This window comes from Anticarsia gemmatalis, chromosome Z (genome assembly GCF_050436995.1).
Source record: "Anticarsia gemmatalis isolate Benzon Research Colony breed Stoneville strain chromosome Z, ilAntGemm2 primary, whole genome shotgun sequence".
In the NCBI taxonomy this organism is placed as follows: Eukaryota; Metazoa; Arthropoda; class Insecta; order Lepidoptera; family Erebidae; genus Anticarsia; species Anticarsia gemmatalis.
This window is the reverse complement of record NC_134776.1, coordinates 15,209,887-15,224,766: the sequence shown is the minus strand read 5'-3', so window position 1 is coordinate 15,224,766 and position 14,880 is coordinate 15,209,887. Positions and strand designations below refer to the sequence as shown.

The 14,880-nt window shown below is 34.5% G+C and overlaps 1 protein-coding gene across 2 annotated transcripts in view; it reads left to right on the top strand.

Moving 5' to 3' along the window:
* Positions 1 to 12,981, top strand: part of LOC142986315 (frequenin-2) — a 222,229-nt gene extending 209,248 nt beyond the window's left edge. For both annotated transcript variants that reach the window (XM_076134762.1, XM_076134761.1), the window contains 6 exons: positions 2,845 to 2,869; positions 2,979 to 3,027; positions 3,417 to 3,506; positions 4,653 to 4,731; positions 5,112 to 5,200; positions 6,937 to 12,981. In XM_076134762.1, coding sequence (XP_075990877.1) covers positions 2,845 to 2,869; positions 2,979 to 3,027; positions 3,417 to 3,506; positions 4,653 to 4,731; positions 5,112 to 5,200; positions 6,937 to 7,104 — 500 coding nt within the window. In that variant the 3' untranslated portion in view covers positions 7,105 to 12,981. The remainder of the gene's footprint in view (positions 1 to 2,844; positions 2,870 to 2,978; positions 3,028 to 3,416; positions 3,507 to 4,652; positions 4,732 to 5,111; positions 5,201 to 6,936) is intronic.
* The last annotated feature ends 1,899 nt before the right edge of the window (positions 12,982 to 14,880 follow it).

Below are 14,880 nucleotides of genomic sequence, written 5' to 3'. Positions count from 1 at the left end.
TATCGTGATGCTGATAGCGGAAATACATCGCTTTCGAACAAGAACTATAAAATTAGATTTCTACATATTATTTACTTTTCTAAACTAATTGAATTCAAAAAATGAGTTAGATAATACGCTAAGAGCACTTATTTTATAATTTAATAACTTAAGTATTTTTTTAAATAGGTATGTGTTCCTATAACAAAAAATAACGTGTGCTGAAGAACTTAGAACTAATCATCTTAAGATTTTTCAAGAAAGATTGTTGATGTGCTTGACAAATTTTCGTATTCCAATAAAAAAGTAAAAATCTAAATACAAAAATGACCATTCGCTTTCCGCTGTATACTATACTCACAGCCTTACTTATAATATAGTCCGCAGTTAAAATTCATTCACGAGCCTAGCACTAATAAATATTTAAAATCGTGTGATAATACGACAGTTTCACACAAATCGGCGACCATCAGAAAACATCACCTGTGGAAAAGTTCAACGCGAGAATCGAAGAAGCGATTAGTTAATCTGTGCTAATGCTTAATTATATAAAATATTATGTCAAAAAGGCTCAAGTTTTCTAACAAAACATGTTACTATGGAAATGCAAACATTTACTAAATCTAGATCATAACCAAAAGATCTCAGAAAATGTTTGTTAGGTATTTTATTTTTAGAAAACTTAATTTTACTAAAGTTAAAATGCAAAATCAAAATCCTAATTAAATCATTTACCTAGGCGTTTTAAATTCATGTTATCAAAACTAGGAACCAAGCTATATTCCTTGGTAAAAGTCTCTTACTTATGATCATTTACGATTGATACAACCAGTAAAGCGTCAACTTCGCTTGCGTCACATAAGAGAGAATGGGTCAAAATTTTGCCCGTTTTGGTAACATTTTTCACTGGTACTCTGCTCCTATAACCTTCCTCGATAAATGGACTATCTAACACTGAAAGAATTTTTCAAATCGGACCAGTAGTTCCTGAGATTAGCGCGTTCAAACGAACAATCAATCAAACAAACTCTTCAGCTTTATAATATTGGTATAGATAAGGTTTAACCGTTAATTTTCAATCGCGTTTAAAACCCATTACATAATAAAATTATAAAGCTCGTATAGTTAAAAAGTGTATAAGATTTAAATTATTTTCTTTGAACCATCTGCGTAAGAAAGATTGGCCCATGAGAAACGAAGCGAGCAATGAAATACAGTCGCTACGTGGACTCCCATCATATACTATAGTTTGCAATTGTACGTTTGATTCCGAACATAGTTACAGTCGGGACGTGATTATTATATTCATTGCTTTTAATTTTACGACAGTATGTTCATATTACTTCTTATTATGGTATTTGTCTTCTATTTAAGAGAATATTTTGTAGTTATTATAAGAACGTTTACATTAGGGGTTTATTTTAACATGCAGGTACGTATGTGCGTTTTTAAATAATCGTGAGTCAAATATTATTATATTTTTTAAGTAGTTCGATCGTATCGGTTCTTTTTAATCCCTAAGGAGGTATAGTAAGTTATACGTAGTCAGTAATGCCACATTGTAATCAAGTCAAAACCTCATTTCGTGAAAACACTAGATTTTTTACAAGTAGTACCTACCTTCTAACTTATATCAAATATGTATTTAAAATGACTAACATAAACCACAACCATTTCTATTTTCACGTAAACCTTTAAAACAGTAGACAATAACTCGGCGTGAAATTGTCACCCGAATATGAAATGAATTCCGAGAGATCTCGCGAGTACTCCCAACCCTCTCAAGCAATGCAAATACTGTATCTGTTCTATGTATTTGTTTGTATACAATATTACTATTTTGTATTGTTATTTGATGCAAAAATATCACACATTTTACATTTTTTCGAGTATTTGAAATAGTTATAAGATTTTTGATCTACCATTGTTTCTTAAAAGCTGTTGCCGTGAGCAGAAACAGCAAGAAACTCACGGCTTACTCCTTTTAAAAGCTTAGTAATCAATGAATTAAGGCAGAATAATATTCTATTTGTAATCATGAAACTATAGCATAGATAGAACAAATTTAATGAAGGTGATTACTCAAAACTACCGCAAGTTATTTTACCAATAGAGGCTGCATATGACTATTATTCCAAGTCAGAATACAGCAGAAGCTGCAGAAGAAGGTTTTAATTATTTGTCGGAATCGGTTAGATAAGGTTTCGCGCAAATGTGGCAAGAGTGATGCATGCGCTCTGATTAAAAAACAAAAGGTGGCTGTTTCCTGTTATAGAGCAGATTGATGAAGTCCTCAAATGTTGTATTATAAATCCAATCAAACTGAATTGGGGCCCACCATTTTTGGACCCTATTAAATCCTATAAAAGCTACCTTCAACCGTAATAAACAAGAAATGCGCAAAATATATATTTAAAAGACTTGTAGCAGCAAATAAATTCTTCCTTCCCTGAGAATATTTCATAATAAAATTAAAACAGTAGTTGATTTACTGATCACAGTTCAACGCGTTCTTATCTCAGTGCGGCAAAGTTTTATTGTTTCGTTTATAGCTTACATTGTTGCATACTAAACGGTAAAAATACTATCAAAAGAAAACGCAGAGATTGGTGCTTTCCTCAACTAAATAAAACTCTTCAATTATACCAATTTACTAATGCTAGCAATCGTAAATTTATCAAATTGATATTCCTTTAGACACAGATTATATAGAGTTAGGTTTTGCATCCATGTTCAAGTGCGAACTTTGCATTCCCTAAAATAAGTTACCTTACGTAGATTCAGAGGAGAGTCGAATGTGTATCAGTGTATACCATTTGCTATGTACTATTTTATATACTAATAGTTGTTTTCTCCTTGTTACAGTTACGGAGAAGGAAATCCGCCTCTGGTATGTATTACGACTAGTCCATAGAAACAATTCAACACGTCCTTTTACTTCTATCCTTGCTATTCCCTGTCTCAAATAAACAAAATTAAATTGGATTACATCTTTTTAGGCACAAAGGATTCCTCAAGGACTGCCCGAACGGGCTCCTCACCGAACAGGTACGCTAGAAATACTTCCTTAAACTGTTCACGTTAATACTTACGTTAAAAGTTATCATAGCAACGTTTGCCAATAAACAATAAACAGTTTATCACGAGTTAAGCACTCTGCTAATCTCTTTGTGGCAAGTAAAGCACAGAAACACAATCTGATAATTACCAGTGTTTGGACAAACTAGCCCAAACGGCGGACGAAACAACAACCGAATCAAAAAGAGCTAAAAGTGATGTTTGTTTTGTCGCTCTACAGCTTCTATTTCAATGGGAAAGCTTGTTTATCCTTCTAAATATTTGTTTGTCGTTTTCGTGAACTCGAACGGAAATTCAATCAACTTTCCTAATAAACAATGTTTTATGTTTATATATAAACTTGAAATTACAATTTTCAGGGGTTTATAAAGATCTACAAACAGTTTTTCCCGCAAGGTGACCCCAGCAAGTTCGCGTCACTAGTTTTTCGAGTGTTCGACGAAAACAATGTAAGCGACCCATTTGTCTTATTAACTTTTCAAATTCTCTTATTGTGCGAAACTTTTATAAATTAATCATCTAAGTTGTAATAAATTCGTTGTAGATTGAAATATATCTACTTTTCGGACGATTTAGCTAACAGAAATATTATATAGTAGGTATTATAATGAGAGAAAACTGTGGCGGATCGATGCTAAACATATTTTGACCGACTTTCCTCTGAATGGAGATCAAAATATCGGCCCTTACATTAGTTAGGTAACAGATGAGTGCAGTGTTCAATATTCATCAGATTATGTCAGTAGATCTCACGGTCTAGAAACTTCGTTAAAATAGATATATTGCTGATGTCACAGAATTAATTGGCCCCGCTTTGAACTACTAAAGTTCGCTAAACTGACGCCAGATGCACAATATTTTAACAATAAATTCTGATACTGACGTTTATTATTCTCTGAGTAATGGTAAATAATATAAGATATAAATTATTTGAAATTAAGAGTTAAAACAATTTGTATTTGATATAAAAATCCTATCATAATTTGCATGGACTTAAAACACGCAAGGATTCTTGTTTTAGAATACGGACTTGAATTCATATGAAATAATTGAACACAGAATTCACCCATATAATGCAATAATTTTAAATTGGTACAATTCAAATAAACGCAACGTAGCTTTATTCTTGACATGTGTCGCCTGTCGAATTAAAAAACAAAAGTTAAACAGGTATTTAATTTTCACTGAAGGCACGCTGTGAAATTGTATGACATAGGACATGGAAACGATTGAATATAGTTTATGCAATTTTGATATCACTTGTGAAATGTTAATGCTAAAGCGTTTGCCGGCCATTGCACAGTTTATACAACAATTTGACAGGTCATTGAACCGTAGTCTCTTCCGATTGCTTGTAATACCTGCAATAGGTCCGCAGTTATGCGACCTATGACCTAAATGAGAAACAAAGGAGTTCACATCACATCTAATCGTCCGTGTAAGAGCATTATCACGCCTATTAAGCTCAGCAATTCACGTCACTAGCGTAGAAAAATACGTTGTAGCAAAATCTTAGCGTGTTACTTCCACGGAACTAACATGATTCTCTTGTTCAATAAGCGAAGCATCTAATAAATTATCTGCCTCCCTTTCAGGACGGTTCTATCGAGTTCGAGGAGTTCATCCGGGCGTTATCGGTGACGTCACGGGGAAACCTTGACGAAAAACTACATTGTAAGTGATTCATACGTATTTCCCGTGTAAAAAACTCTGCTGTAATTACTGGTATTGCAGTACACGCGATAAAGTATTTTTTTATTTCGACATATAGGCTGTAATTATCGAAACGAACACCGCCCAAAATGACCCTTCACTTAAAAAACGAGCGAGAATTTGTCCATTCTAATGAAGCTTGAAACATTTTTAAAGCTAAACTATTTTAAAGTAGCTTAGAACGAAAACACTTGAAAAGGTAGTCTTAATTTTAAGTCTAATTTGAGAGGAGTTGTGCAACTATTAGCATGTTTTAATTAAAAGCAAGTCCCAATAATTATTGTGCTGTTTAGTAGGATGAAATTCTAAAATGTAGGTTAATTGGTGAATATAAATTACAGGGGCCTTCCGGCTTTACGACGTTGACAACGATGGGTACATCACGCGGGACGAAATGTATAACATAGTCGACGCGATCTATCAGATGGTGGTGCGTATTCCTACTTGATATAAACTTTTTTACGACAAGAATGCTCATGTTACTTTGCGGAGTTTTTTACAAACAACGGACGCAAATATACAACTCTAAAATGGTTTCATTTTCTCTGATTATGGACTGCACAGGTATTATATCCGTGTACATAGATTTCTCATTAGGTGTAGGTAAAGACATGATGACCATCGTAACTATTGCGTCATAGACGATACATAGATATATAGCGTACGATATTTCTTTGATTTTCATCTCCTTCGTTTGGTGACCCTTAGCTCCGGTTTTGTGTAGAATACTTACATAACTTATATTTTCCACAAACTCTAAGTAAGTTGAGGTTCGACAAATAATCTTAAAGCAATATTATCTTTATTAATTTAACAATAAAAAGCATATTAATGATTCTATTTCCATTGCCTAAAATTGATAATTTTAATATAACCGGACATTCTAAATAGAAACTAGGTTTATTGATAGATTAATGGTAACTAAGTATTAGAGTATTTCAATATCTGAAAGTGGAATTTTTCATCCATGAAGTTACACATTCTGTATCGTCTTAGTTCGTTCGTCGAAAGTTTTCGAAGGAGGTAATACGGAAAAAGTTTTGCTTAAAGATATTCAGTAAATTATGAAAGTAGTCGGGGAAATCCTTTTAATTAAGCAAGCCTCGGGCCGTTACTCAGCCAAATAAGACGCGGCGTGTTGCTAGTATGGTAATGCTGGCTGTTTTACGATCAACCTTTTTTTACAACTTTACGCCCGTTATACTTTAAAGAAGTTAGTAGTATTGTGTGAATTGAAAATCTACGACGGCTATGTTTCCACCAATGTATGTACATAAATACATAAAATCGTTTCTTTTTCTTGCTGGGGTGTAGTCAGACACCTTATTCTTCGACAAAAATCTTGTTCTAATTGGTTTTTCTATAACCCTTTTCTTTCAAGACTTTAATTGATAACGTATACTAATAGATAGACAATAGAGGTATTTAGAGGAAAACTCAATAGCCGATTTTTGTCGTCAAGTCTATCTTCCGAACCGACGGTAAATTCAGTAACTGGACTTTGACAATCACTGTATTTGACTTAAATGTGCTTTCCACGTGCATAGAATCAAAACTGCGCGTACAATATTTAAAGCGCCAGCACTCAATTACAAACCTGAGCAAAATATGATCAACCACTGTAAAGCTAAACATGTTTAACACCTGAATAAGCAGGAGTTTGGCGGTCTAACTTGATTATTACTTGGGACACGTTTAATATGCAATACCTGAGGCGCATCCATTCAGCTCCATTCATAGTGCTCTTTACAACAACGGCTATGAAACCTCGGAATCACCGTTTCTATCAGCCTTCATTAGCCTTTACAATTTATCCCCTCGTTTAATGAAGCCTTTCAAATCTACGGTTTGTTTTTATATCTAATTATATTTGTACGATTCTGGTGATATTTTGGTTGAGAATATTAATAGCAGTTATTGTTCACTGTCAATCCAATTTATTTAGATGCTATAATGCTTTATGAACGCAGAAACTTGAAAATGATTCTTAGATCATTATTATATTTTTAGGTTCTGGCTTACACACGACTAATACAATATCAAAGCTTCAAATATTGTGTAAGTTGGTAATAGAATTAAATGCAACAATCTATAAAGACTTTGAAAGAAAATTCCGTCTTTATTCTTCATTCTTCGTTGTCTCTCACGTATACCATCCGTCCCCAGGGTCAAACACCTCAGCCGGAGGATGACAACACTCCTCAGAAGCGCGTCGACAAGATCTTCGACCAGATGGACAAGAACCACGACGACCGCCTGACCCTCGAGGAGTTCCGTGAGGGCAGCAAGGCCGACCCGCGCATTGTCCAGGCGTTATCGCTTGGAGGCGATTAATCTACGGTCATCCTCTCGCCGGACTTCACATTTACTTAAGGAGCCTACATATTCCGCCGTCTGCATGACTTTGTAAATTTATTTAGGCTTGAGTCTACTGAACGTCTTATTACAAAATGCAAGTATAAACACGAGATAAATAGCTGGTTTCACCTCATCTGAATAAGTATCGTATCGCTTTCCAAGGGAAATATTGACAGTAGATTTCATACTGTCAATTTAACCTTCAGTTAAGTTATCCGACACTTATCCAAAAGCTGTGAAACTGGCTCCTAATGTCAGCCTAGCTGACTTAAAGCCGTGTCCAGATGAATGTAACACGTAATCGTATCTGTTGTGTAATGTAGCGCGAATTCTCTGCGTGGACGGTACTACGAACATTACTTGTAATGGTCATTGTACCGTCCATACAAAGAATTCGCTTTACGTTACACATGGTCTTATGAGGTAGTCTATCTAGAGCACCGGTTTGAATAGCACCTAGCCTGGTCCACGAAGAGAACCTGTCAAATATAGGTGCGTAAGGCTAGGTGCGGGAACGGGTGCTCTAGATGAAACACCTCGGTCTTATGTTACTATACTACTATGTTACATGTTACATTCGTATGGACACGGCCGAGGGTGCGTTACCACTAAAGCGGAGCCACAGAGCGGGGTGTAGCGGACTGCGAATAAACCAATGACACTATGTCGTTAGTCAATTTGCGGTCCAGAAGCTTCGTTTCAGTGGAAACGCACCCTAACTCGTGCTTATCAAAGAACTATAGGCCGGTAATTTTACAAATAACTGACGATTAACAAGCCGTCAAATCTCTATATTATTTAGAAAGCAAAAGTAGTATTAACATCTTAAGTTGGTACTTGTGACATTCAATACCGCTTTGTACTACATTTGTAATAATTCATTGGCCGCCTTTACACACACACTCTATCGCGCAAGATACAACAATCGCGCGTGAAAGAGCGTGCGTATAAAGGGCGTGCAAGGGGAAAGGAAAGACCACGCGCCGCGCTCATCTGTCAAGCCCGCGAAGAAAATCGCGAGCGAAGAGCACGCCGTCTTTCCCGTGCGTAATCCCGTACGCTCCTAAGAACGCGCGATAGAGTGTGTGTGTGTGTAAAGGTCTACATGACCAATTACGAATCACCTATAATATCTTTATAGTAAGGAGATTTATCAGCTAGTTTTACAAGCCAGTTACTGTAATCGTTACTTGATGCAATCGGCCCCAAGTTTTGTAAAAAGGCGGTCCATTTAATTTTACAGCAGTACTTTATTTATTTTGAGAGTTATAATACACATTTGGATCAATAATATTTCAAAATTTAAAAAAAAGTTCATCCACCTTTCATAAGTAAGCAGCATTTTTTTTTGCTATAATGCTAAACCTCTAAGTACCTTTTTTCTTTTCTATTTCCTTACCGCCAGTAGTCTTTTAAGATACTGGTCGTTAATTTTCAGTTATTTTGTTTGAAGTTTAGTTTGACTCAAGCCTTCACATGTAGATGTTTTTATAAATTGTATGTTTGTCTATGTAACCTTTATTTAAAAGTTTTAGGGATAGATGCATTTATGTGATGATTACTACCAATATTGATAATATAACCTATGTTATTGTATTCTAGACTGTATTAGATCTATAACAATCTTCGTTTAATTTAAAGTCATCAGACGACGGACAACATTATTACGGTTAACGAAATAAATTTATGTAATATTTGCCAATATGAATACCGGGCCAGGAGCGAGGCTTAATTTATTGATATAATTGATATCCTATTGTTCAACTGAAATAATTTTCACGTGATTAATTGCTTGTTAATACCGTCATATGTAACAGTATATACAACGTCATGATGAATCAATAATTGGGAATTAATTGTAAACAAAATGTATTAAAGTAGTTGTACTAGTTACGATGCGGCGAGGATAGAGACGGCGCCGAGTGTTCACCGATATTATCGGTTCTGTGACGTCACAGTGTGTCTAGCCTACAGTACAGGCACAGTACAACGGTCACCGTGATTTGCGCAACTATTTGTAATAAAATGTTAAACGAATCTCTTGGTCGTGACGAAATAATATATGGTACGCTCCCGTCAGCAGTGGCACTATGGCAGCCACATGTTTTTCCCAAATAAAATTCAGTTGCTCAAAGAGCCATGACTGTACTTATAAAAAGTAATATCAATGTACTAACGTTTCGCTTAACACAGATTTCTCAACCACGAAAAATAGTAAAATCAAATTAATTGAACTAATGACGTTTAAAAACATAAAATACTGGAGTAAAATTACAACTATATAATTACGCATTTTAACCTAGTATATTAATATATTTTATGAGTGATATATTGTATATATATTATTTCTGTCATTGGTGTAATATTAATATACATTGTATAGATAATACGTAAGTTTTACGTGTAACAAAACCTCGCCATCCACTTCGTGTTGGCAAATTTAATGCTCTTCTTAAAGTAAATGATGAATACCTTACAACAGTTACCGGACATACATACTGATACCTACACGAACGAGAACTTTAACTGAAACATAATAAGAATACATACCTACTCAATGAAGTTTAACTAGACTTGGTGTAATGGGCCCTCGCTCACTTGAACACAAGTTAATCCGTGCGAGAGAATGATCGGCGACCACGGTCGGCTGAGGTCATGCAAATTTTGATTTCGATACCAGTACTCTTATGTACTAGATATATGAAGAAATGACGATTTGAAACATTCATAAACCATGCCTAATGTTTAACATCATCAACAACCCGATACAACATGGAAGCTTACAAGATTCATAACGGTGGCGGCGTTAACACGAGCGCGTGTGACGTACAATCACACGCGTGCACACTGTACGCAACGTACGCGACGTACGCGCAGTGGACGGGCCCGCGCTGGCCGCACGCCACCCTGTCGGCCCTTGACGGCTGCAGGTATTACGCTAACAACTTTTAGTATTTTTACGTACGTTTTGTCAAGACATAACGTTATCACTTTACTGTTGTTGTTGAAAAATTGTTAGTTTTTTAAGTGTTGCGCCCCATTAACGTTAAATTTGCATTTTATGACAATATTATAGAAATTTTTGGCGTACGTGCGTTTTGGGTTTTTACAGCCCCATGGTTAATATTAAAATCTCATAAAGTTATGTGCAGTTTTGGCAAAGCCATGAAACGAATTATGACGTTTTTATCATAACTAAAATTTCACGCGTCTATCATAATATTCAAAAACGAGATGCAACATTTTGAAACTTATGAAAAATTGTAATTTAAATTAATAAAATTAAGATTTAAGCGTTGAGTCAAATACTGACTAAGTATTTTATTTTGAATATGTAGAAGAAAATTGGAAAAGCAATTCGATAGGGGTAAAAATGTTTTCGGTAACGAACACGATTAATGTGAAATTGTAAGAAATTATAAAACATAGTGTAAGTAACGGTAAAAGATGATGATTGTTGAGACAAACGCGACGCGTTTTAGCGCAATACTTACGGCAAGTTTTATCAAGAGACAAATAAATGATATGTGTTTATTGTATTTATTCATATTCGTTCATTACAAGTTATCCATGTGTTTAGAGCAGAAGTAGTTATTGTAGTTTGTGTAATACATTTTAACTTTGAAGTTATAGCACGATCGTCACGTTCTCGGTGGCCGAGCCGCGGCTGTCGCTGCGGCACGCATTTCTTGGATAGCACTCATCTTTATATCGTCATGCCAAATACATACTACCTATACAAATTACTCTTTAAAGTCTAGAGATATCTACATCTCTCTCCATCCTTCTTCGCGTATTCTGAAAACATATATTTTGGAGGATTTTTGGATAATTCCGTTAGCTATTCTCAACTTAATGTAGTTGTTAAGAATCTACTTATCGTATAAGATTACCTACAGCTTTATACAAACTTAATTGTTATCTTTTGCTTATAAAGTAAACTAAATTTCTTATGATACATGTAATGTATTTCTATATACATAATTATGTGAACTTTTTGCGAATTATAACCTTTCTGCTATTTTGCGATGGCATTGTCCGTTTCAAATTAGATAAGTTTTGTAACGGTAGAGTTGAATCACGTGTCAATTGATGTCTTTCAACGATGTTTGTAGACGTTAAGATGCGTTGTTCGAACGAACTAGAGTAGGTAATTCGCCACGGGCTGTGCATTTCGTCTAGAATTAAGTAGCGGGTTCAAGATCGACGACTGTTGACAATGTTGTTCATACCTACAGCGCTTGTTATCAAATAAATTGTTTTGCTATCATACAATCCGCGTTTTAATCGCTATATCTATGATTGATTTTTATCCACGGCTGCTGAATCCGACAGTTGAAAGGTAATAATTTTTAGCACAGTTTTCATTTGCACCACTTCTCGCTGTCAGTTATGAACCTGTTGTGTTTCGATAAATGCGAATAAAATTAATTTTAGACACATTCCGTTTAATTCTAGTCTTGTAGTAATAAGCACTCATTTCTATTTGAGTATGTACTCCTATAACTTATAATTATTTTCCATGTAACCTCTACGTTAAGTAATTTAACCTCAGCCCCTATGACTTAGTTCCGCTTAAATATATTTGAAACAATATCGATGTTTCACGAGTATTTACTCGCACTATGTGGCACGTTTGCCTATTTGGTGTTGGACTGAGTTATCCAGGCCTTTACACAGATGATTTTTGATTGTATGCTATATCGCTGAAGTTAAAATAGTTATCATATAATTAATCTCACATATGAAATAAGTATTATCTAGAACTAGTATTTTTCTGTAGTTGTTTAACGTTCCAAAAGCCTACCTATTTTTCTAGCTTGACAATTAAAATATTGTGTAACTTTCATTGCTGGCTTTTATGATACGATCAAGATGAAACTAGAGACGCCCTGCTGATACTGCAAACTTAATGTTATCAAACTTGCTTCATTGTCAAATGTATGAATTTCCCTTAAACAGAAAGACGACTGGGCAACCCTATTTACATCTAGATCGATGATGAATAATAGTACCTAACTTTATTAGATATATATTTAAATCTTTACGTAAGTCTATTCCTCATAATTATAATTATCATTCCAACTTGTTAGTTCAGTTCACCGGGAAACTGTTTTCGTATTTTAAGTTACCAGTAGACTTAGGTACCTTCATTGTTTTAGATTCAAAATTACGCGCCTAAGTCGAATTTCTTGTGCCTGGTTAAAGAGAGAAATATCTTATTGAATAAAAGCACCTAGGCATTTTAGATCATTACTCTATCACGAAGGAGCTTAGGTACACATTTTTGTACCCGAACACCTCGTTTTTATTTACCTACATTTTCCAAAATAAATATTACTTACATTCAATAATTGTTAAATAATCTTCGTATATAGAGGAACTCCATTGGACATTATAATAACATTTTTCATAGACTAACTTATGATACCTACTTAATATCTATTCTGTATTTCGTGTATTTGTTTGTCATCTGTTTATGTATTAATTTAAGTAGTTATTTTACTTCGTTGTGGACATTTTACCTAGCTATTGTTCCCTGACTGTATTTTATACGTGGTGGTAAGCTGTACCTAATGTATGATTAGATAACAGCTGAACACTTGGCTATATAAAACCTGCTAGTCACTACCATTCTTCAAGGTACAAATAGCACTTGCTATGTCATAGCATGCTATTGAACACTTTCTACCTGTCAGTTTACCACCGCTAACCCTACGTTATTTATTCTAATACCTACATTTCTCTGTCTATGTAAATAGTAATTTATTATTCGCCTACTTTCATAGATATTATGGTAATATTCACTTTTAATAATAACGATGATTAATAATAAACGAAGTTGAAATTTGATTCGTTTTACTTATTTGAAACACCTTCCCCTTCGCAAAAGCTTTCCATTCATTCCCCTTCGTTAAGATTCCCTGCATCAGAATTAATCTTAAGTCCATTGTTTTTAAACAGTATTGTTTGTATCATGGAGGCAAAAATGTTGTATGTAACAACTGTGGTATGTTACTTAAAACAAAATTCACATAAGGAGCCCCATCTGCAACAGACTGCTTCTTGTCCAATATGGCTGACCTAACATTTCTCTCAAGAATGACAAACCGAGCTGAACATTTCAGCGCAGGTAAGTATCACCGGAATGAACCGAATATACCGGATATAAAGAGAATACGAAATAGTATTTCTAATACACTTTAGGGTAAAATGTTACACTGTGTGTTACACTTAACACGTTCCCTGCCCGCGACGCGTATGTGCGTTCTACAAAACGCACATACGCGTCAGGGGCAGCGAACGTGTTAATAGGAACTTCCTCAGTTCGATTCTCAAAACGGGTGTAGCGCTTTTAACATGAACCGCTGCGGTAACATGGCCAAAAAATGATGTAGGTACTAACTACTAGTAACGTGCATTCAGAAAAACTTATTCAGTAAATAATAATTAGTTTTTCCTACCCCTGTCTTATTAATTTTTGGGGGAACATACGAAAATTATTGTGTTGTGCTAAGCTCCATCTAGTGACGAGTAGCTAAGCGAGGGAATATCTTTTTATCGGTAGAACGCCATCTATGGCCCATATAGCGTCTCACGCTATTCATACTTTTGTGGCGTCTAACCATAGATGGCTTTAGGAAAGGCATGAAAAGGTACTCGAATATACAGGGTGTGGCGTAAATAATGGATAATCCTTTACCAGCGGATGGGCGACAACCCAACTGATCTAAATATCAAAATTTACCTCTGGCACAAGTATCACAGTTTTTGAGATTTTGGCCATTTTGTGTGTTTTTTAAGAAAGCGATTTAAGCTCGTTCTTTTTAATGCTGTGATCACAATTTGAGGCTTTTTTTAAATCGGTTTTTTGCAAATAAATCCTGAATAGATGTGCTATTGAATCTACAATCTTGTTTTGTTATTACTACTTGTTTTTTATTTAAATTATGCATTCAAAGTTGAATTTTATAATCTTTCACAACATTTGTGCAACTTTGAGCACTTGTGGTGAAAAAAAAATGTATGGTGGCTTTACTGCCCACGCCATAAATAATTTCTAAATTTTATTAGAATTCTAAATTGGTATAACATGCAGCATTAATACCAATTATTGTCAAAATATTACAAAGAACTTAAATTATTAACACTTTTGCCGGTCGACTAATTTTATTTTTTCACACTAAGCGCGTTCTAGATTCAATAGCACATCTATTCAGGATTTAATTGCAAAACACGGATTTAAAAAAAGTCTTAATTTGTGATCACAGCACCAAAAAGTACGAGCGTAAATCGCTTTCTTAAACACACATAATGGCTAAATTTTTTGGGAAATAAATCCTAAATTGATGTGCTATTGAACCTAATATCTTTTTTTGTTATTACTACTTGTCTTTTATTTAAACTATGCATTCAAAGTAAAATTTTATACTTTTTCAACACTTTTGTGCAACTTTGAACACTTGTGAGCAGTGTTGAAAAAAAAAGAAATACAAAACACAAATACTATTCAAATAATAAAAATAATTAGAAATCTAAAGAGAACTACTCTGTTGACAAAAAAATCATTTTTCATCAAATTGTTATACATTATTTTGAAATAGACTTGGTAGAAGCAGCACAGTTCCAAGCTTTTTTATCATCTAAATAATCTTTAATAGTGTAATAACCCTATAAACATGAATATTTGAAAGCAAACTTAGCTTAAACGCGCTGATAAAATAAAATTAGTCGACCGGCAAAAGTGTTAAT